General features: G+C 37.5%; 1 protein-coding gene across 5 annotated transcripts in view; it reads left to right on the top strand.

Moving 5' to 3' along the window:
* Positions 1-21704, top strand: part of FAM184A (family with sequence similarity 184 member A) — a 189048-nt gene that overhangs the window by 157320 nt on the left and 10024 nt on the right. For 4 of the 5 annotated variants that reach the window (XM_012805059.2, XM_012805056.1, XM_012805053.2 and 1 more), the window contains 4 exons: positions 2845-3057; positions 5907-6060; positions 11026-11153; positions 12782-12966. In XM_012805059.2, the coding sequence (XP_012660513.1) occupies positions 2845-3057; positions 5907-6060; positions 11026-11153; positions 12782-12966 (680 nt within the window). Of the gene's footprint in view, positions 1-2844; positions 3058-5906; positions 6061-11025; positions 11154-12781; positions 12967-13408; positions 13556-21704 lie in introns of all 5 variants that reach the window. The other variant, XM_003781631.2, reaches the window with a different exon arrangement.

Here is a 21704-nt window from a genome sequence, read left to right as displayed (position 1 = left end):
CGCCTTTGGTTCTCTTTTGTTTCGAACTAATGAAGTTTTTACTAATACGTTATTATGTATTTCCATAAAGTATATTAAACTCAGCTGTTTAAATAATAGCTATAAAACATTAGTTCATTTTACATTGCTTTACTCATTATTTGTCTTTTAAAGCGCTATGTAATTTTCAAGCTGAATAAAGGCTGATTATTTATTGCAATTCTACAAATTTATTTGCGAAAAGAACAAAATAAGTTCTGATGCTGCCTTGCATGATTATGGCTTTCTGTGTTAATTTATGTTACTGTCTTGAGCATGAATCTGGAGATTTTAGATCGTCTTAATATTATATTGGTGTGCTTTCAAAGTTAATACAGAACATGTGCATATATTTGAACACTAACATGCATGATACAGCTTTCTGTGTATAGTTCATACTGTTTTCTTGAGTGTAGATACAATGATTAATCATGTATCTTAAGATGAAAAGTACTATTTCAGAGTTCTTCCAAGGTAAAGTATATTATACTGTAAAATATTGAAGTGTATTTTATTTAAGCTGGAGAAACTGCATAGATGTTAAGCATGTAACTATTATATAACTGTGGTACTTCATTCATTTTAAATGTTGTATTTGTAAGTGTGAGTCAAATTTTAGTCCAATTAACACATGGGAAATGTATTGATGTAGTGAACTTCTGAAGTTGGTGTGCAAAGAACAAAACACACCATTGTGAAATGACCAGTTTCTAAGTGAACAATTAGAGGGTAGGATCCAGGGCCAGTGCTGGCCTACATGGTGACTTTGTACAAAGCAGAAAAACATAGCTTCTTTTTGAGTGGACACACATTTGTCCCAGGGCGGACAGCAACTTAGTGAGCAGAATGCTGGGGAGATTTTAGTTCCTAGTTAGGTGCCAAGTAATAGGTTTGAGAATATCAGTCATTATTCTACATTAACAGACACTTTTCTCAGTTTTCCCATATACATTCTAACAAATTATCACAAGAGACATATAAGGCCTGGGCTCCCAGCTGAGGCTGGGATTAGGGCTGGACCTGATAAGAGAGTGGGTAGGTGCTTTCTCTACTTCAAATACCAGCTGTCTGGGAAGAGAATGGATCTATCAGTTTCATAAACACATATTTTTGTTGTCTGTTATCCTTTAATAATTTATTTTTCCTTTTGGGCTGTCCTTAATAGTTATTTCATCTTGATTTTCCTTGCATAAAATGGTAAGAAGTCACATGGTATAATTTAATCTTACTTCACAAGTGTGGCCTTAGCTGTGGCTGTGGCATTCTAATTTCTCATGCACTTTTCATATTTGCAGGGTTTGATTTCGGTCTGTAAATCATGGGTGCTGCTCCATTTAGAGGTCCAGTGGGTTATAATGCCTGGAGTAAGAGTCTTGCATTTTCCATGTTGGCTCCAAACCTGTAACCTTAGGTTTGCATAGAGGTTAATCGACAGAATTCATAAACTTTGAATGGGTAAAGCCACTTGTTTGGAAATACATTAAAACAGATTGAACAGCAATGTCATTTGTATGATTTCTCACCAGTGCTGGACTGTTGCCATGAAGGGACGTGCTAATCGTCACACCTTACAACTTTGTGCAAAGCCCTGATGGACAGCTAATCCCCACCCTCCGCTCACTACAGTCTGTGGACTGCTGCTATAAAAATGGGATAGCAGCTGCTTGAACTTGGTCTTTCTTGTTTTCCAGTGGATGGTTCTTTTCCCCTTTCTTGTTCTGTATCTCCAATGATTCCCCACCTTTTCCTTTTCTTTCCCAGGTACCTTTGTAAGATACACGAGGCAACTTTTACCTGCCTTCCATCAATCAGAAGAAAGTCTTTTCCCCTTCACAAAGCTCACTTTAAACTTTCCTCTTTTTGTTGGTGTTTTTGACCTCAGAAATGGTTTTACTGGTATATAAACACGCAGAAATGTCTTAAGTTGCTTATAGAACACATTTTATGGCTTTTTATCTGGTTCCAGGTTCCTCTTAGATTTAGATTTCTTCTTAGAATATGGTTGAGTTATACAATCTCAAGTTACAAATCTTGTATATAAGACTAGAAATAGATCAGATTAAGTGGTGTCATCACATACATATATGAACATATGTAATATATACATATATGTGATTTATATTTTTATTCTTACAAAAAAACTTAAGTACTTTAAACATCCAGAAATGATACATAGTAGGGAATAACAAATTAGTTTTCCATAGTAACAAAAAAAGCACCTGATATTATTATAAGGACTAACTAGGGTGTTTGTGATTTTTTAGAAACTTAAAAGCTTGCAAGTCTTTTGAGTTAATCAGAATTCAGAAATTATTTTACATAAGGATTCTAAGCTGACAGACCTTTTTAAAGAATAGGATTTTCATTCTCAAATACTCTTAGCTAACACTTATAGAATGCACGCTACATGCCAGAGATTGTCCTAAGTGAACTTTATATAGTAACACATCTACTTCTCACCCCAGCCTGGTGAGGCGTTGATAATGACAAGTGGCAAAGATAGGATTTTAACTCAGAGCTCACAGTCTTTTAACTACTTCAATTTAATAAATACAAATAATAATCAGTAACTTTCCTTACTATTTGCTCAAAGTGACTATAATGTATAAATCCATTAGTTGTCTTATGTTTTTATATCACATTATGAGTTTTTATTGTAGTGCAACGTAGGTGTTCATCGTATTTCTAAATGTCGTTGCCATTGCTTACAATGGGGCAATTATTTGACTAAAGTTAATATCTTTGAAATGCATTTTCCCCTTCAGTTGATAGTTTTTAAAATATCCCTTGTATTTATTCTTCATTGTGTACCATTCTGTGGCGTAGATTTCCTTGTTAAAACAGAACCTGGAGATTCAGCTTTCCCAGTCTCAGACTTCACTACAGCAACTGCAAGCTCAGTTTACGCAGGAACGGCAGCGGCTTACACAAGAGCTTGAAGAATTGGAAGAACAACATCAACAAAGACACAAATCCTTGAAAGAGGCACATGTCCTTGCGTTTCAAACTATGGAAGAAGAGAAGGAAAAGGAACAAAGAGTAAGTTCAGTGTGACATATGCTCCATTATAATCCAACAGCTTAATAATAACTGGCCTTCAAATTCTTAAGAATTCATTTCTTGCTCCTCAAAATTATGCATTGTTTTGTTTAAATATGTTTTCTAGGATGTGACTTCCTGATGAGTCATAGTGATTAAACATATATGCTAATTATATACTATAGCAAACAAATTAGGCTAGAGCTAACATTTATTTCCTGCCAAGTTTAGGATGAGACTATATACCATGTAACTTCTTATGCAGTTAACAGGGATGAAATAAATTCAGCTGAATCTTTTCACATGGTTCTACAGAGCTGTGACCATTCTAATTATTTAGTACTAATTTGTGCATATAGTAGTCTTTCATTGAATTTTAAATTTTTCTCTTTCACTCTGGATCACCAAAAAATAATTTAAATTTTTTTATCCCAATTTTTTACCCTCACATTGTTTCTTTCCTATGCACAAAATTCACAATGAAATGGAATTGCAGACATTTTAAAATGGTGTAATTCTTTTATATACAACCCTAACAGCTATATGAAAAGTAGTGAAACCAACAACTCATAAGACATTTAAATCAAATGATAAATTATTGGGTTAATGATATGCCAGGATCTTTGCATATTCATCACTCAACTCTGCCTTCAGATTAGTTTGACACAGTATGCTTCATTTTGGGTTAGTTTATTTCTTAACACTGTGTTTTTCAATTTCTTTCAAGGACCGTATTATAATTAAGATAAAGACTTGATAGAAGAATAACTTTTATCATCTATAGTGATTATAGAGATAGATTGTTTCTTTTCCTTTACTTGAGTTCAAGCACTACATAAAGAAAGGATATGGTGTAGAGAAATGAGTAAAACAAAAAAGGCTTATTCTTTTTTAAAAAATTAACTTCCCTTTACAGTGAGTTGTAGTCTATTGATCTTATCTAGAAGGTCAACGAAACTTTTTTGGTTAAAAATTAGGCCTGGCCAGGGCGATGGCTTATACCTATAATCCTAGCACTCTGGAAGGCCAAGATGGGTTGATTGCTTGAGCTCAGGAGTTTGAAACCAGCCTGAGTAAGACTAAGACCCCATCTCTACTAAAAATAGAAAAATTAGCTAGGTGTTGTGTTGGGTGCCTGTAGTCCCGGCTACTTGGGAAGCTGAGGCATGAGGATCACTTCAGCCCAAGAGTCTGAGGTTGCTGTGAGCTGTGATGATGCCATGGTACTCTACCCAAGGGCAACTAAGAGACTCTGTTTAAAAAAAAGAAAAGAAAAAATATTAGATCTGATTGCATTGCTAAATGACATTTATAAATTGAAGTAACACATGAGTACTCATATCAGTATTTTAATTTTTTGTGCTCAAGTCTTTTATCGAACTTTAATCATTTTTCAAAAGAAATCAGAGCCTATAATTTTACCGAAGTGACACTGCCTAAATAAAGAGTCCTTTATTTTACTTGTATTTTTAAAAAGACCATGCTTTGTTTTTCAGAAATAAAACACTAAACAGTGAGCATAAGTAGCCGAATAATTTTTAAAAACAATATTTTAGAGTAGGAAATAAAGATGTATAGCCTTGGTTACAATATGGTATTTTTCTTAGAATCATGTCATGTTATACTCAAATTATACTTAAAAAAAAAAAAAAAGGCGGGGGCTCAGTGCCTGTAGCTCGGTGGGTTGGGCACCAGCCACATACACCGAGGCTGGTGGGTTGGAACCCAGCCCAGGCCTGCTAAGCAACAATGACAACTGCAACAACAACCAAAAAATAGCTGGGCATTGTGGTTGGTGCCTGTAGTCCCAGCTACTTGGGAGGTTGAGGCAAGAGAATTGCGTAAGCCCAAGAGTTTGAGGGTGCTGTGAGTCCATAGCACTCTACTGAGGGCTACAGAGGGATACTCTGTCTCAAAAAAACCAAACCTTCCTGCCACAGCTTCATCTTTCGAAATGCCCTGAGGTTTTTTCCTATCTCTGCATCTTGCCTTAGTTGTAGCCACATCTTGTCTTTTCTCTATGGCCAGGCTTTTTATTTATTTATTTTTATTTTTTATCTTTTTGGAGACAGAGTCTCACTATGTCACCCTCTGTAATAGAGTGCCATGACCTCACAGCAACCTCAGACTCTTGGGCTTAAGCAATTCTCTTGCTTCAGCCTCCCAAGTAGCTGGGATGACCGGTGCCCGCCACAACACCTGGCTATGGCTAGGCTTTTTCAACTAACACATGAAAGCCTTTAATTTACGTTGCCAGCTACCTATTCTCAGGGTTTTCCCTTTTTCCCACCAGTGCAGGTCCATAGAAAAGAAGATAGACAAAGAATGGTTGTAGAAAATAGATACAAAATATTTGATAAGGTTGGAGTTATAAGAGACCTTGTTGCTTTTTTCTAATGAGAAGGAGATCTTTTCTCAGTGATAACTGTCCTGCTGCTCTTTCCCAAGTCGAAGTTTGTGCCTACAGGAGAATTGTTCATTAATTTTAGGTAGTTTACACTCTTAGCAGCTTCAGAGAATGATTCCATTCAAAAACTGCCTTAAGTATAGAGTCCACATTTCTAGTTCAGGTAAAATATATTGAATCAAATTGGTTTCGTGATGATTTACTTACTGTACTGAAGTGGCCCTACTAATTTTTTTCTAATGGTGAAAAAGAATTCTATCTAGTTTTCTTGCAAATGAATTATGTATACTTTGCACTTTTTAAACCATTACTGAGTTTTAGGAATTATGCTGTATATTTTTTGACATTGTCCCAGAAGACAGTCTTGACTGTTTTCTGTTTAGTTTGTATTTCCCTTCCTATATTCTAGCATAATAATTTCCATTTGTTCCTCTTCTTCTAGGCTCTTGAAAATCATTTACAACAGAAACATTCTGCTGAGCTTCAGTCCTTAAAAGACGCACACAGAGAGTCAATGGAGGGCTTCCGGGTAGAAATGGAACAGGAACTTCAGACTCTTCGGTTTGAATTGGAAGATGAAGGAAAGGCTATGCTTGGTATTTTGAAAGGATTATAATCTTGTCATATTTATATGTACATTCTTCCATTTAAAAACTCAACATAAAATCACGAAGTTGTATTTTAAAATTTTGAAACATGGATATGAATATCTTAAGTGTTTTGCTTGTTTTATTTGGAGTTACCAGATGAAGAGGTAAGATGGAGCAGAATGGAGCAGACAGCGCAGGGTGCCCTGAAGTTTACCATATGTAGGGGAAACAAGAAGGTGTGGCTAAACGTGCCTTGATTTACAAAATATTTACAAAATATCTCTTTGTGGTGGCCACCTCTTTTCACAGATGCATACAACAACCTCTTTCCTACTCATGCTGAGTGTTTCTAAGATTATCGGTTGTCATTATGGCGACTCTTGGCACACCTGGTAGAGTGGGTTCCCCTTGGCTATCCTTGTACTCTGGCTGTGCAGGCAACCACAGGTACTTCCGTTTATCCTTGTGCGACTGAGTGGAGTCAGGACATTCAGGCATCCCAGAATCAGTCACCAGCCAATAACAGCCCACACGGAGCCGCGTCCCCTTAAGACTATATGGTCATATTGGTCTTTTCCACTTTATCTTAATGAGAAAAGCAACAAATAGGACTGACTTTTGTTTCATTACATGTTTTTTAATAGTGTTCATTACTTTTGGTAAAAAGATGAGTTGACTTTTAAAGAAAATCTGGGTATGTATTTAAATGTTTGGTTTTGTTTTTTAGCATCATCCACTAACTTTTTATTCCTGCCATCTAATTTTCCTTATGTTTGGTTTTATTGCAAATTCTCCTGACATTTTTAATATTTATTGTTACACTTCAGCGGTATACACTTTCCTACTAGGGGTAAGAACAAAGAAAATCCAAGTGTAGTAAATATGTGAGGCCTCAAAGGGAAAGCCCTTTGGAAAATGCTTGTTTGTCATCTGTAATGTTTCTGGGAGTTGAGGTCAAGTCTTTATGGTTCTGCTCTTGTCCTTTAAAAGCCACATCAGCCCCATATACCGAGTGTGGCGGGTTCAAACCCGGCCCCAGCCAAACTGCAACAGAAAAATAGCCAGGTGTTGAGGTGGGCACCTGTGGTCCCAGCTACTTGGGAGGCTGAGGCAAGAGAATCGCCTAAACCCAGGAATTGGAGGTTGCTGTGAGCAGTGTGACACCACAGCACACTACCAAGGGCAATAAAGTGAGACTCTGTCCCCCTAAAACAACAGCAACAACAACAAAAAAGCCACTGATTGCTAGTATAAAAATCATATTATGCATGAACATTTATCAAAGATTTGTACAGTCTCTATTTATATGCTAGAGACTGTGCTAAGTGAGAGGAATTAAAAGATGAACTACATTAGTGTTCAGGATAAGGGTTTAAAAAGAAAAAGAAAGACTACTGCTCCACCTTTAAATAGGGTTTGTTGGCAAGTGCAGAGGTAGCCTTTGTAGAATGATGGCTAAAAGGGAATATACACTTTCCACAGCTCTGCGAATGAGGCAAAAACAAACAGTCCAAGTGTCGAAACTATTGTTTAGTCCCATTGGTGATTAAATACATCTTTGCTGATGAAAGGACTTTTGGGGGTTTTAAAATTTTTTGAGATAATTGTAGATTCATGTGCAGTTTTAAGAAATAATACAAAGAGATCTCCTGTACCCTTCACCCAGTTTCTCCCAGGGGTAACATCTTACAAAACTATAGCACACCAGTACATTGACATTGACACTGTCAAGATACGGAGTATGTCCATCACCATGGAGAGCCTCATGGTGTCTGCGTATAAGTCACCCCTGCTCACCACTCCTCCCCTCTTGTGACTGACTCCTGGCAACCATTAAACTGTCCTTCATTTCTCTGATTCTGTCACTTCAGGAATTTTATGATTTTAGAAAAGGAATTATACAATATTTAACCTTTTGACATTGGCCCTTTTCCCCCTCCCATAATTCCCTGGGTCATCCAGATTATTGCATGGATCAATAGTTTGCCTGCAGAGTAGTATTCTGGGGTATTGGCCCACTACTGTTTGTTGTCTTTCACCCATTCAGGGTCATCTGGGTTTTCAGGTTTGGCTATTACAAACAAAAATTCATGTACAAGTTTTGAATAAATGTACATTTTTATTTCTCCTGGATAAACGCTCAGAAGTGAAGTTTCTGGGTCATACGGTATTTGCATGTTTAGTGTTGTAAGAAACTGTCATAAACTGTTCTCCACAGAGCCCACACTATTTTATGTTCCCGCTAGCGTTGGGTGAAAGGCCCAGTTTGCTCACGTCCTCACCCGCATTTCATGTTTTCACTGTATTTTAGCCCTTTCGATGTGAGTGTGGTGTTGACTCTGTTTTGATTTGTACTTCTCTGCTGGTTAATGCTACTGGGCAGTTTTCACGTGCTCGTCTGCCATTTGTCTGTCTTCTTTTCAAATTGAGTTGTATTTTTACTTTCGAGTTTTGAAGGTTCTTCATATGTATTCTAGATACTCAGTTTTTGTTGGGATCCTTCGGGTGTACATTTTGCTCCCTGCATTCCATTGAAACTACTGTCCCTGAGGTCATCATTGAACTTTGAACTTCCAGAACCAAAGGATTCTCACTTGCTAGCTGTCGTCTTATTTGCCCTGTCTGCAACATTGGACCCCTTTTGCCACACCCTTCTCGAGCCTTTTCCCCCTTGGTCTTCGTGATCGTAGACCATCCTTGCTGTACCCTGCTTTTCTGACGGCTGCCCATTAATCTCATTGCCAGACCTCTTTCCACGTGCATCTGTTAAATACTGCTATTTCCCAGGATCCAGTCCTGTCTTCATTTGTTTTCTGTTGCTATAATGGAGTACCACAGGCTGGGTAATTTTCTAAGGAAGAGGTTTATTTAGCTCATGGCTCCGAAAGCTGTAAAGTCCAAGATCAGTGGCCACATCTGCTGAAGGCTTCATAGCATGGTGGGAAAGTGGAAATGGAGAGGACACGAATGCCAGAGAGAAAGGGGGCTGAGCTCTCTCACTAGCTAACCGGTTGTGGTGAGAAGGGTGTTCATCACCTCGTAAGGGCTATACCGCTCAACTCCAGGGCAATGGCCACCAAATGTCAACATGCATTTTGGGAAGGACAACCTATATTCAAGCCATAGTAAGTCTCTGACCTCTGGTGTGCTTTTTAGTCTGCAGCCTTTTCCTGGCTGATTGGCTCCACATTCATGGCTCTAGCTACCATCTGTGTGCTGGTGACTCAGATACATTTGTAGGCCAAAGCTGTGTGTTACACAGATACGCTAACTTATACTCAACATTTTAAAATATTAACTCACTATTTTCTTATAGTCAGAAATATGTTTATATTCCTGTACCTCAAACTTTAGTGGTATCACTATTTGCCCTGTTGGCAAAACAAGGAAACAAGGAAATTGGGAGTTACATTCAGTTTTTTTCTTTTTTGCATTTTTTTGTCCAGGGCCAGGTTTAAACCCGCGACCTCCAGTATATGGGTCTGGCACCCTATTCCTTTGAGCCACAGGCGCCACCCTTCAGCTTTTTTTCCTTCACTGCCACATCTCGTTTCAATCGCAGCTGTTTCTTACATTTGTTTCCTGTTCAGTCCTCTGCCATACTTGGTTGTGGTCACACCATTTCTTACCCGAGTGACTACCCAAATCTTCTTGCTGATCTCCTTTCCTGCAGCACACCCTCCAAACTGCAGGCAGTGTTCACTTTGTAATGCTCAGAGTTCACCACGTGACTTCTGCTTTAACGCCTTCAGTGATTTCCCATGTCCTGCTTCAGTCCCTTCTTCCCTTAACACGTGGGGAGACTGAACTCTAACTTTACGTGGAGGTCTCAGGAGGAGCTCAGTTGGCTAGCTACAAGCACAGCATTTCTTTGAAGTCTCATGTGTGAGCTTTAAAATTTAGAATGTGTATTTTATTCAATTGTATCTCAGTTTATTTTAATATGAAAAAATAGCTTTTCCAAAAATCTTTTAAATAAAATTTGTATTTCAGAAGGTGACCATGGGTGATCTCTGAGTTCCTTCAGGCATCCTGCTGTATGTATTCCAATGTGAGAACTGTGACCTTAAGTGGACGTCCAAAGCATTTTGTATTAACACTTTCTCAGCCTGGGTTCTTTACTATGGCCGTGTGCCCTGTGACCTCCTGCCATACCCAGCCTCTTACTGTTTGCCAGACAGATGGGGTTCTTTCTCCTTTTGCATATGGTATTCCTTCTTCCTGAATGCATTTTTCTTTTTTAACTTGAAGAACTACTACTTGGTCTTTTAGACAGAGTTACTGTGACAAATCCTTTAGGATAGCATCCCCAGTTTCCCACTCTCAGGAAATCTGGGTTCTTTCCCCATGCTTTCATCATACCTAATACTTACCTCTGATAGCTTACTTAATTTCTCAACACTGTCTCCCCTCTTGCCTGTGCAGTTATAAGGTCTTCCTTAGACGAGTACCTGGCATTCAGTAAATGTTTATGGATTGCATAAGGTAATCCCAAAGTCAAATGAAAGCGATGACCTCCCAATCACTAGATGCATTCACCAGCCAGTGCTTAATATCTCTCAGGTATATTACAAAGGAATTTTTACTTGGATGGGAAGTTGCCTCCTAAATATTTATGGTACCATTCAGTTCTAAAATTGTATCATTCCAATAGTAAAAGAGTTCAAAACATTTTATCTCCATTGACACTTTACTTGTAAACTGAAAGAGTATATAGAGGCACCTCAATCCATTAACTGTTTATAATTCTTTCATATTCTCCTTAAAGCTAGATGAACTTTAAATTCATTATAGTATATGACAGCCCATAATATTTAAATTCGTGGTCATGTGTAATAACCTATTAATAATTGGCATATGCAAGTGTTAGAATTGTAAAAATAACACTCTTCTACTATTACAATTTTTACCTAAAGTATCAATAATATTTCTAAAAATTTGCAAAACTTCTTTTTCTCCCCTTCTTTCCAGCTTCCCTACGCTCAGAACTAAACCATCAACATGCAGCTGCAATTGACTTGTTACGGCACAGTCATCATCAAGAAATGGCAGCTGCTAAAATGGAGCTTGAGAGAAGCATGGACATCAGCAGGAGACAGGTGAAACGAGAAATGGATAGATCAAATCTTCACAGTCTCTGAAAACTATTTTGTGATAGCTATATTTTCACTAGTTATTGTTTACTGTCTGTATTAAAGAGTTTTAGTTTTAAAAGGAAGTAAGTAGTTAGTGCATTGGTCATAAAATTACATTTTTTATAACATTTTAATTGAATGTTTTGAAACTCGTTGCGTCTTGGGAAAGTGAACAATGAAATATAAATAATAAGAGGAGTGAGGACAGCACCACCAGGAGACAGTCTGTGGTGATAGACCATCCTAAACCTGTGCTATCACCATGGTAGTCAACAGCCATGTGGGCCAAATTTGTCTAGTGTGACCAAGAAACAGCATTTTTGTTTTTACTTATTTTTTTTTTTTTTTTGAGACGGATTCTCACTTTATCACCCTAGGTAGAGTGTTGTGGTATCACAGCACCTTCACAGGTGCTTCACAGCAACCTGAAGCTCTTGGGCTTAAGCAATCCTCTTGCCTCAGCTTTCCAAGTAGCTGGGTCTACAGGCACCTAACACCACCCCCAGCTAGTTTTCCTATTTTTAGTAGAGATGGGGTCTCATTCTTGTTCAGGCTGGTCTTGAACCTGTGAGCTCAGGCAATCCACCACCTCAGCCTCCCAGAGTGCTAGAATAACAGGTGTGAGCCACTGTACCTGGCTCCAGTTTTACTAAGTTTAATTCAAAGTTGAGTTTAAACAGCTATTTTGGGTAACCCACTTATACAAGGAGCAGATCCTCAAGAAGAAAGTAGATAACGTGTATTTCTGTATCATTCTAGCACAGCTACTGTTTTCCTTATATTAGATGATGTGTGATCTGGAATGTATGTATGCCTGGATGGATGGACTTTTTTGAAGCATAGTGCAATCAAAGCTGTAATTTATTAGTTAATTAGACTTATGGCTTTCACTTTGCTAGTTTTCACCTGTGTTAAATGATCAGTCCAAATCTTCTCTTCATTGCTGGAAAGTCTTAAATGAGCCACCTGTAACCACGGCCAGAGGTTACACAGTTACATTCTCTTCAACCAGTCTTAATGCTGAAATTGGCAGTATCTAGGCCTGCAGAATTCAGAAACCAAAATTGGCTTTTAGGAAAAATTGAAATAAAGGTCAAAAAAGTGACTCTTATAAAAATGGAAGGGACTTTATTTGTCATAACTGCTAAACCAGCACAAGACAGATAGGATCTAGTTTCTAAGCTCAGTGTGTGTGTGCGTGTGTTGGGAGGGCCTCTATGGATGCAGATCCTTTTTAAGTTAAAGGGCAATGCTACCAGTATTTTACTGCAAGACATATAAAACTATGTGATCTTAGCCGTGCCACTAGTTATAAATCATCTTGGATTACTGGTTTCCTCATTTGTTAAATGAGTGGGGTGTGTTTTATGATCTTTTGGGTCCCTGGCAACCCTGGCATTATTGACACTACGTGAACATTTCTTACATGTATGGAAAGAGAAGAGGCCTTGAGGTTTTCTCATTTGAGCAATTTGCTTTTGAAGCAATGTCAGAATAATTACATTTCACATTCCAGTATTTCATTTTCTTTCCTTCAGATGAACACAAACAGCAGACAGAAAACTTTTAAGAATTAAACTTGTATTTTGCAGAGTAAGGAGCACATGTGTAGAATAACAGACCTACAAGACGAGTTACGACACAGAGAACATCACATTTCTGACTTGGATAAGGAGATACAGCACCTGCATGAGAATATCAGTGCCCTCACCAAAGAACTGGAATTCAAGGGGAAAGAAATTCTCAGAATACGAAGTGAATCTAACCAACAGATAAGGTATGCCGTTCTTTAAAACAGAAGGAGTACACAGTGTTATCTGAAAAACTGACAGTTAGCAATTTGTGCTGTTTTTGTGACTAGACTCTCTTCTAGTAAGATATTGAAGACTACTTTTTATTTTATTTGATGGCTGTGTTATAATCCAGAACATAGATGAAATGTTTGTTTTGAATGATGTATATGTATTCATTAACTTTGTATTGTTATACATTGTACATAATTAACTAAAATCTTTTGGCAATGTTATTTGAAAAGCATTAAAGGAGACAACTTTAATACAAGCTAGAAGATTATAGCGAAGTAAGTAGCTTAATTGAGACTTGTATACATTAATTTTCTATATATTATACCAAAACCATTTCAAATCTGATAGAATGTAGAAAGTTTTGAAAGCTGGACCTCAGAATAACATTTTCTTAACTAAAAATAAATTAAACAGGTTGCATGAACAAGATTTAAACAAGAGACTTGAAAAAGAGTTGGATGTCATGACAGCAGACCACCTCAGAGAGAAAAATCTCATGCGGGCAGATTTTAATAAGACTAACGAGCTACTCAAGGAAATAAATGCAGCTTTACAAGTGTCGTAAGTTATATTCAAGAAAATTCATGTATGGATAATAAACTGAGGAGCACTGTGTTTAGCCCCAGATTAGCTATTATTTTGATTCTAATAAAAATGATAGTTATGAAAGAATAGTGCTATATTACAGATGGTAATTGCAGTGTGGTATGTTTTTTACTTAGGATAGGGCAGCTGAATGGTAGTTTTTACAACTGCTACTGCTGCAGTTCTATTAGAATAATATTTATCTACAGAATGTCCCTCAGGATCATGAATTACCATGCCATGGTGAAAACTCCACATGTGTCCATTGTATAATGTTAAGGAAAAAGAGCATATTTTGAACAATAAGAATATTATCCTATACATACACATGGGCACGTGAATAATACATGTATGTCAAAAAACTTAAAAATATACAAACTTTTAACAATAGTAGCTCTTGCAAGAGAAGGAATGAGGAGATACTGGAGGTGGGAAAGAACAAAGGGTTTATTTTCTATACTTAGGTATAGTCTGATTCCTAAAATAAGCATTTAATTGTTTTATTATTTTAAAAATTATTAAAGGAAAATATTACAAGTGAAGTTACTGCTCATACACAATGTTAAAACCAAAATTTCTACTTAAGTGCTTATAAATATTTTATAACTCCTCTCTTTCCTAATCATTTATAAATTGTTGTAACCAGTGCAATTTATATTCTGTTCAATCTCTGTGGCCTACACCCTGGCACAGTATAGCTTATCTCAGAATTAATCTATTCTGAGTTGTGGCTAATGGTTCATTCACCTTTAGTCTATGCTGTCCTTATCCATTTAATTAGATTCATTAAAAATTACATATATACACACACACTTCATTAAAGTCACAGTGACTGATTCCTTTACCCGCAGCGTCAAAGTCTAATGTAAACTCTCAGTGTTCCTTACTCTGCACCATCCAGCAACCACCCATGTTCCTTGTCATCTGTTTATCAGTCAAGCTGACCTTTTCAGTTTCCTTCTAAGATTCTCCTGTGCTGTCCTTTATATTCTAGAATAACCTCCCAGGTCGTCACTATTTTGATTACTTACCTCCAATCTAAACGTCATTTCCTCCTGTTTCACCCACGTACCCAGGTCAGTCTCACAGTACTTGTGTAACATGCATCCGCACTCACCCCCCCACCCCTTCTCATACGTGCAGCCACAACAGGACAGCTGCCAATCATTGGCAGCTGGGGTGAGGAAAGAATTCTGATGGACGTACTCAGCACTCACTGAATGTTTCACCAGTGAATTTTATAAAGATTCCTCACCGTATTTACCACTTCATAGTTACCCTTGAAAGGGGGAGAAGACTCCCATTGTCTAACCACTGTGATTTTGGTATTTGCTGTAATTAGAGATAATTTTTAAATCCTTTTGAGCCACAGAAGGAGCTCAGGTGCCTGCCTTGTATTTTTATGAGAGCTCATAACCTCATGCATTATGCATGAATGCGGCTTTCATTGCCCTGGGCTCAGTGTTACTCTTTGGGCAGAGGCTGAAATCCTGGCATCCCCATGCATACTCGGGAAACATGCTCACAAGTAGAATAACCTCTGTCTGTCTGTGTGTCCTATCTACTTAGGAATGCTAATTTTGAAAGAGTAAAGTTTGTGCCTTGGCTTTTGTGTCATTCTGTTGTATGTGTTTCTGCACATTCTGAATTTTCTGTAGATGGTATAAATAACTTAGTTTTTCTATATTATGAACATTTTTAATAATTGAAGAATTAAGTGAAATGTTTATCTTCTTTTCTAGACCCACCTTTCATTTTATACTTCAGATGGGGTCCGTGCTAACCAACTCTTCTTTTTTCACATGCTACCATCATATAATTAGCCTCTAGATTAAGGTGTTTACTCTGTTTTCTTTTGTTTTTTTAAGGTCCAGTCTCACACTGTTGCTTAGGCTAGAGTGCCGTGGTGTCAGCCTAGCTCACAACAACCTCAAACTCTTGGACTTTAGCAACTCTCTTGCCTCGGCCTCCAGAGTAGCTGGGACTACGGGCTATTTTGGTGTTGTTGTTTTAGTAGAGATGGGATCTCACTGTTGCTCAGTTTGGTCCTAAACTCCTGAGCTCAAGCGATCCTCTCACCTAGGCTTCCCAGAGTTCTATGATTATAGGCATGAGCCCCTGTACCTGGCCTAGGTGTTTACTCTTTTAGATAACACAAAACACACATAAAGTTTATTCTCAACCAGTATTGTCCAGTAGGTTGTCTGCGATAATAAAAATGTTCTGTATCTGCTCTGTCTAGGAGTGTAGCTACTATCCACAAATGGCTATTGAAACTTGACCTGTGGCTGAGGAGCTGGATTTTAAAATTTTATTTAATTTCAATTTCTTTACATGTAAATAGCCACATACAGATGGGTGGCTGTCATACTGCAAGGCAGTATTAGACTGCTGGACATTTTTGGCCCATGTCCTTAAATCCAGCCTGCTTGGCTCTGCTGAAGGGTTTGTGTTTAGACAGAGGCGGTGAGCAGGGGAGAGTCTATTCCAGCATGTGGAGCTGGGGGAGCAATATCTGAACTCCTCCTAGCCTGTTCACAAGGACTGGAGTACTCTATAGAAGTTGCTGATATCTGCACCTAGGCTTTCAAGCTTTGAAATCGGACCAGTCCTGTGGTTTCTTAGAAGATGGTGGTGGTGGAGGGACTGAGGAGCATGGTTCATCTGCCAGGCCAAAGCCCTGAGCTCAGGAAGTCTGGGAGCAGGTGGAAGCTTCTTGCCTCTGCTTCTGCTTCAGCTCCAGGTACTGGTAGACTCTAGGGAAGAGCAGGGCAGCCAATCTGCAGGATGGAAAATACCCTTCAGTATTGTGGAAATGGTGATGGGAGTTTGTATCTCTTATGGAATGATTATTAGAAATCCTCTTCTCTACTGCTGGAAACCAAAGTCCTCTTGGATTTTCAGAGAGGTCTTTATGAATTTTGTTCTCTTCAGTGATATAGCATCTTAGTAAAAACATAATATCTAATGAAAATGTTACGGTTTTCATTTGCTTTAGAAACAAATGAAAGAATGGGCTATTTGTATCTACATGATGCATTCTACAGGTAAAGAAAGTTTAAGCTAAGTGAAAACTCTCAGGGTGGTCACCCTTTTGGCTTCTCTGTGCCACATTGGAAGAAGAGTTGCCTTGGGCCCCACATTAAATACACAAACACTAATGAAAGCTGATGAGCAAAAAAAAAAAAAAAAAAATGTCCATGCATAATATTCATGATATCTGCCAGCACAGATAAGCAAAAATGTCCTCACATAATCTGCATGTGACCCACGGGCCACAGGTTGGACACCCCTGCTAGGGTCATGGTGGATCATTCTTATACAAAAAAGATGATTCAGAGATTATTATTGATTGTTTAGGTTTAATTACATTAAATTCTCACTCTGCTGGAACAAAAAGATCATTTCTTCTTGAGAGAAATGTTGAGTTTTTACATATTTGGATTTTAAATAGGTCAGTAATCCCTAACTAAAAACAAGCACTCTACCACATCAGAATTACTTACTTTTTATAAGTTTTGGGTCCTTTCATCTATAATACTTCAATCTTTGGGGGTTTTTTTGTTTGATTTTTATTTTTATTAAATGATAACCTTGTACATTGATGCATTTATGGGGTTCAGGGTACTGCTTTAATATACAATGTGAAATGTTTACATTGAACTAAGCAACACAACCATCACAAATATACTCATTTCCTAATAGTTTTGAAATGTACTATTGCATTATGTACATTAGATGAAGTCCCTCCAAATGTCCTCCCTCCTCCCATATCCCCCCTCCCTTCTCACTCTCCTCTTCCCTTCTACTTTCTGGACTATAGTTATGTTTTGCTATTCATATGCGTGTATAGGTATATATTGATTTCATAGTAGTATGAAGGACATTGAATACTTTTTTCCATTCTTGAGATACTTTACTAAGAATGTGTTCCAGCTCCACCCAGGTAAACATAAAAGTTGTGAAGTCTCCATCTTTTTATGGCTGCATAGTATTCCATGGTGTACATATACCACAATTTGTTAATCTATTCTCTGGTTGATGGGCACTTGGACTGTTTCCATGTCTTGGCTGTTATGAATTGGGCTGCAATAAACATTCTGGTACAAATGTCTTTGTTGTAAAATAATTTTTGATCATCTAGGTATATACCTACTAGAGGAATTGCGGGATCGGACAGTAGGTCTACTTTTAGTTCCTTGAGTGTTCTCCAAACTTCTTTTCAAAAAGATCATATTAGCTTGCAGTCCCACCAGCAGTGTAGAAGCATTCCCTTCTCTCCACATCCATGCCAGTGTCTCTAGTTTTGGGATTTTGTGATGTGGGCTAATCTTACTGGAATTAAATGATATCTCAAAGTGGTTTTGAGATGCATTTCTCTGATGATTAAGGATGAAGAGCATTTTTTCCTGTGTTTATAGGCCATGCATCTGTCTTCATCAGAGAAGTTTCTGTTCAAGTCTCTTGCCCACATACAAATAGGGTTATTTGTTCTTTTCTCATTGATTAGTTTGAGTTCTCTGTAGATTCTAGTTGTCAGACCTGTTTTTGGAAGCATAAGCTGCAAAAATCTTCCATTCTGAAGGTTGTCTGTTTGCTTTACTTACTGTGCTCTTTGTTGTGCAAAAGCTTTTTAGTTTGATCAGATCCTAGTAATGTATTTTTAGTGTTGCTTCAATTTTCTAGGAGGTCCTCCTCATAAAATATTCTCCTGGGCCAATTTCTTCAAGTGTTTTCCCTGCAGTCTCTTCTGGTATTTTTATAGTTCCATGTCTTAAGTTTAAATCTTTTAATCCATTGAGAATCAATTTTTGTTAATGGTAAAAGGTGGGGGTCCAGTTTTGGTTTTCTACAGGTCGCCAGCCAGTTCACCCAGCAACATTTGTTAAATAGGGCATCTTTCCCCCACTGAATGTTTTTGATAGACTTGTCAAAGATAAAATGACAATTAAGTAGCTGGGTTCATCTCTTGGTTCTCTATTCTGTTCCATAAATCTACCTCTCTGTTTTTGTGCCAGTACCATGCTGTTTTGATCACTATTGATTTAGTCTGAGGTCTGGTAGTGTGATTCCTCCTGCTTTGTTTTTATTTCTGAGTAATGTCTTGGCTGTTTGAGGTTTATTTCTGATTCCATATAAAATGAAGTATTATTTTTTTCAAGGCCTTTAAAGTATGACAGTGGTGCTTTAATAGGGATTGCGTTAAAATAGTATGTTACTTTGGGTAGTATGGACATTTTAAGAATGTTGATTCTTCCCAGCCATGAACATGGTATGTTTTTCCATTTGTTAACATCTTTAGCTATTTCTTTTCTCAGAGTTTCATAGAACTTTCATGTCCTTTATTAGGTAAATTCCCAGATATTTTATCTCCTTTGGCACTACTGTAAAAGGAATAGAGTCCTTGACTATATTTTCAGTTTGACTGTTGTTGGCATATATAAAAGCTACTGGTTTGTAAGTATTGATTTTGTATAATGAGACGCTGCTGTATTCCTAGATCACTTCTAAGAGTTTTGAAGTTGAATCCCTGGGATTTTCCAGGTATAGGATCATATCATTGGTGAAGAGTGAGAGTTTGATCTCCTGTGACTCTCTTTGGATACCCTTAATCTCCTCTTGCCTAGCTAAAGTCTAGAGACCATCTACAGCAAACCTACAGCCAATATCATATTGAATGATGTAAAACTGAAAACATTTCCACTCAGATCAGGAACAAGGCAAGGACGCCCACTATCTCCACTGTTTTTGATTTTTAATTTACTGTTCAGCTGATTTTCATATGCTTTGTGAAATAAGGAAGTAGTAGTCTTGTCACAAATTGGATTCTGTGCTCCTAATATAGTGAGAAAGAAAAGTTCAATGTTAAAATGCTGCAGTTATTTTATTTAGTTAAGACTCAATAATGTAATAGAGTTTTTCATCTTTATAAAATAAATTTCTAGAATATATGTGTACCTAATAATACTGTACTGTTATTTGGCTCTAGAATCTTAATTCACTGATTTTTTTTTGTCTATTTTTTTAAGAAACAGCATGGGAAGCATTATAAGTTGGAAACTTAATACCGCTTTTCAGGCATTTGTAATTTAGGTCTGTGTTGCCCGTGAACCACAGACCTTGACCTATATATTCTCAGGGCCAGAATAAAATAAATGAGGGCATGCATGCCTGGTGAGAACCCATCGGTTGACCCTAATTGGCAATTCTATGTGTTCTGCTTCTCCTCTCTCTTCTTTCTTTCCATTACTTTTAGTGGAAATCTATATTTTGAGTAAAAGACTACTTCTGTGGTCCTCACAATACAGTGTTTCCCAAGCTTTAATTATTCCTATAACTTTGGGAATTTGGTCATTTCTGGCTATTTATAATATCATTTTCTTAATATTTATAACCTACTTACAGTAACTTAGATACTTCACAGGAAAAACTACACGAAAAACATTATTATTCCTGAAAGATCTTATCCCTTCCTCCGAATAGAAGCTTAAGCTATAATTATACAAAAGTAAATTCTGTGAAAAAAACCAAAACACTGAATTCAATTTTAGCTAGCACTGATGCTCAGGGTCTGGCTGAGTGTCGTAAGCATATGAGGCTAGTAAGCATATGTTCTGAAGGCCATTTAAGATACATAGAAGGAATAAAGTAAGATACGTAGAATGAAACAGACTTTCTCCTTCTTGTGATCTGAAAGATAAAAAAGAACAAACCTAAAATCAGGTATTTCACCTGGAGCTGCGTGGGGCAACTGCAGAAGGGAAAAAATGGTGAATAGTGTTGGCTTGAAATGGATATCGGAATGGTTATTGAAATGTATTTGCAAGTAAAATCTATAGCATATGACTTGTTCTCTCCTTTAATGCTTTCCCATTTATGTTTATATTGATCATGTTTCTTCCATTTAAATCAATTATTTTTTCCTCTTTAATATCCAGATATCTTTTTCATTAAGTATGTTTTGCTGATGTAAAAATACTTTGTGGAGAAGATTAATTGATAAGAATGCTGTAGGTAAAGAATGTTTAAGCTAAATGAAAACACTAGAATTTGTATTCAGAGCAGACCTTTAATATGCAAAAATGGTGGTTCAGAGGTTATAACTGATTGTTATAGATTCACTTTACCTTCTCATTGTGTACGGCTTTAAATTAAATTGTTTAGCTACCATTCATACCAAGCATTCTTGCTCAGCTGCAGAAGGAAGATAAGATACCTCATTTTAGCTGTAGGAATACTTGAAAAATCTTGTAATTTGCTTTTATTTTCTTAATTTTTTCTTTATTGTATTTATTTATTCTTACTACTTTTTGAGACAGAGTCTCTCTCTGTCACTATGGGTAGAGTGCTGTGTCGCCGTCATAGCTCCCAGCAACCTCAAACTGCGGGCACTCCTCCTGCCTCAGCCTCCTGAGTAGCTGGGATTATGGTGCACCACTATGCCCCTCTAATTTTTCAATTTTTAGTAGAGATGTGGTCTCAGTCTTGCTCAGGCTGGTTTTGAACTCCTGAGCTCAAGCAATCCTCCTGCCTCATACTCCCAGAGTGCTGGGATTATAGGTATAAGCCACTGTGGCTAGCCTGCTTTGCTTTTATTTTATTTAATTATTTTTTTCCTACTTTGCTTTTATTAATACAAGAAAAGACTCCAGTGACATCTTGTGGCTTCTCCAGCACAAAACTCAAATGCCTTTTTCCTTGACGAGATGAGTATTTATCAGTCTTCTTAAAACCTTTTCCCATAAACTATATAAGAGTTACTCTTGCCATATTGAGATAAAAATGCAAGATCTTTATGCAAGTTCAGTGGACTACGTTGTTTTTCACCTGGTCTGCATCGTCACAAAAGAACAAAAGTAAAGGTAGTGAAACTCACACACTGTACCAATAACCTCACGCTGAACTGAAAAAGTCCCAAGTGATCCTTGGACAGTCACTTCCTAACCCACACTTCCCCCTCACCCCCATTCCTCTCACATCCCAGATTAGAACTTCAGCCGGAGTAAGGGAACCATGAGTTAGTGCCAGTCTTCACCCTGGGCTGAGTAAGTTGGACGGGCTTATGGTACTCAGAAACACAAAGATTCTGGTACCCCTCTAGGATTCACCCTGGGCTGAGTAAGTT

Source organism: Otolemur garnettii, unplaced genomic scaffold, assembly GCF_000181295.1.
Source record: "Otolemur garnettii isolate 467f Iridium unplaced genomic scaffold, OtoGar3 scaffold00002, whole genome shotgun sequence".
In the NCBI taxonomy this organism is placed as follows: domain Eukaryota; kingdom Metazoa; phylum Chordata; class Mammalia; order Primates; family Galagidae; genus Otolemur; species Otolemur garnettii.
This window is presented reverse-complemented; position numbering and strand designations above follow the sequence as displayed.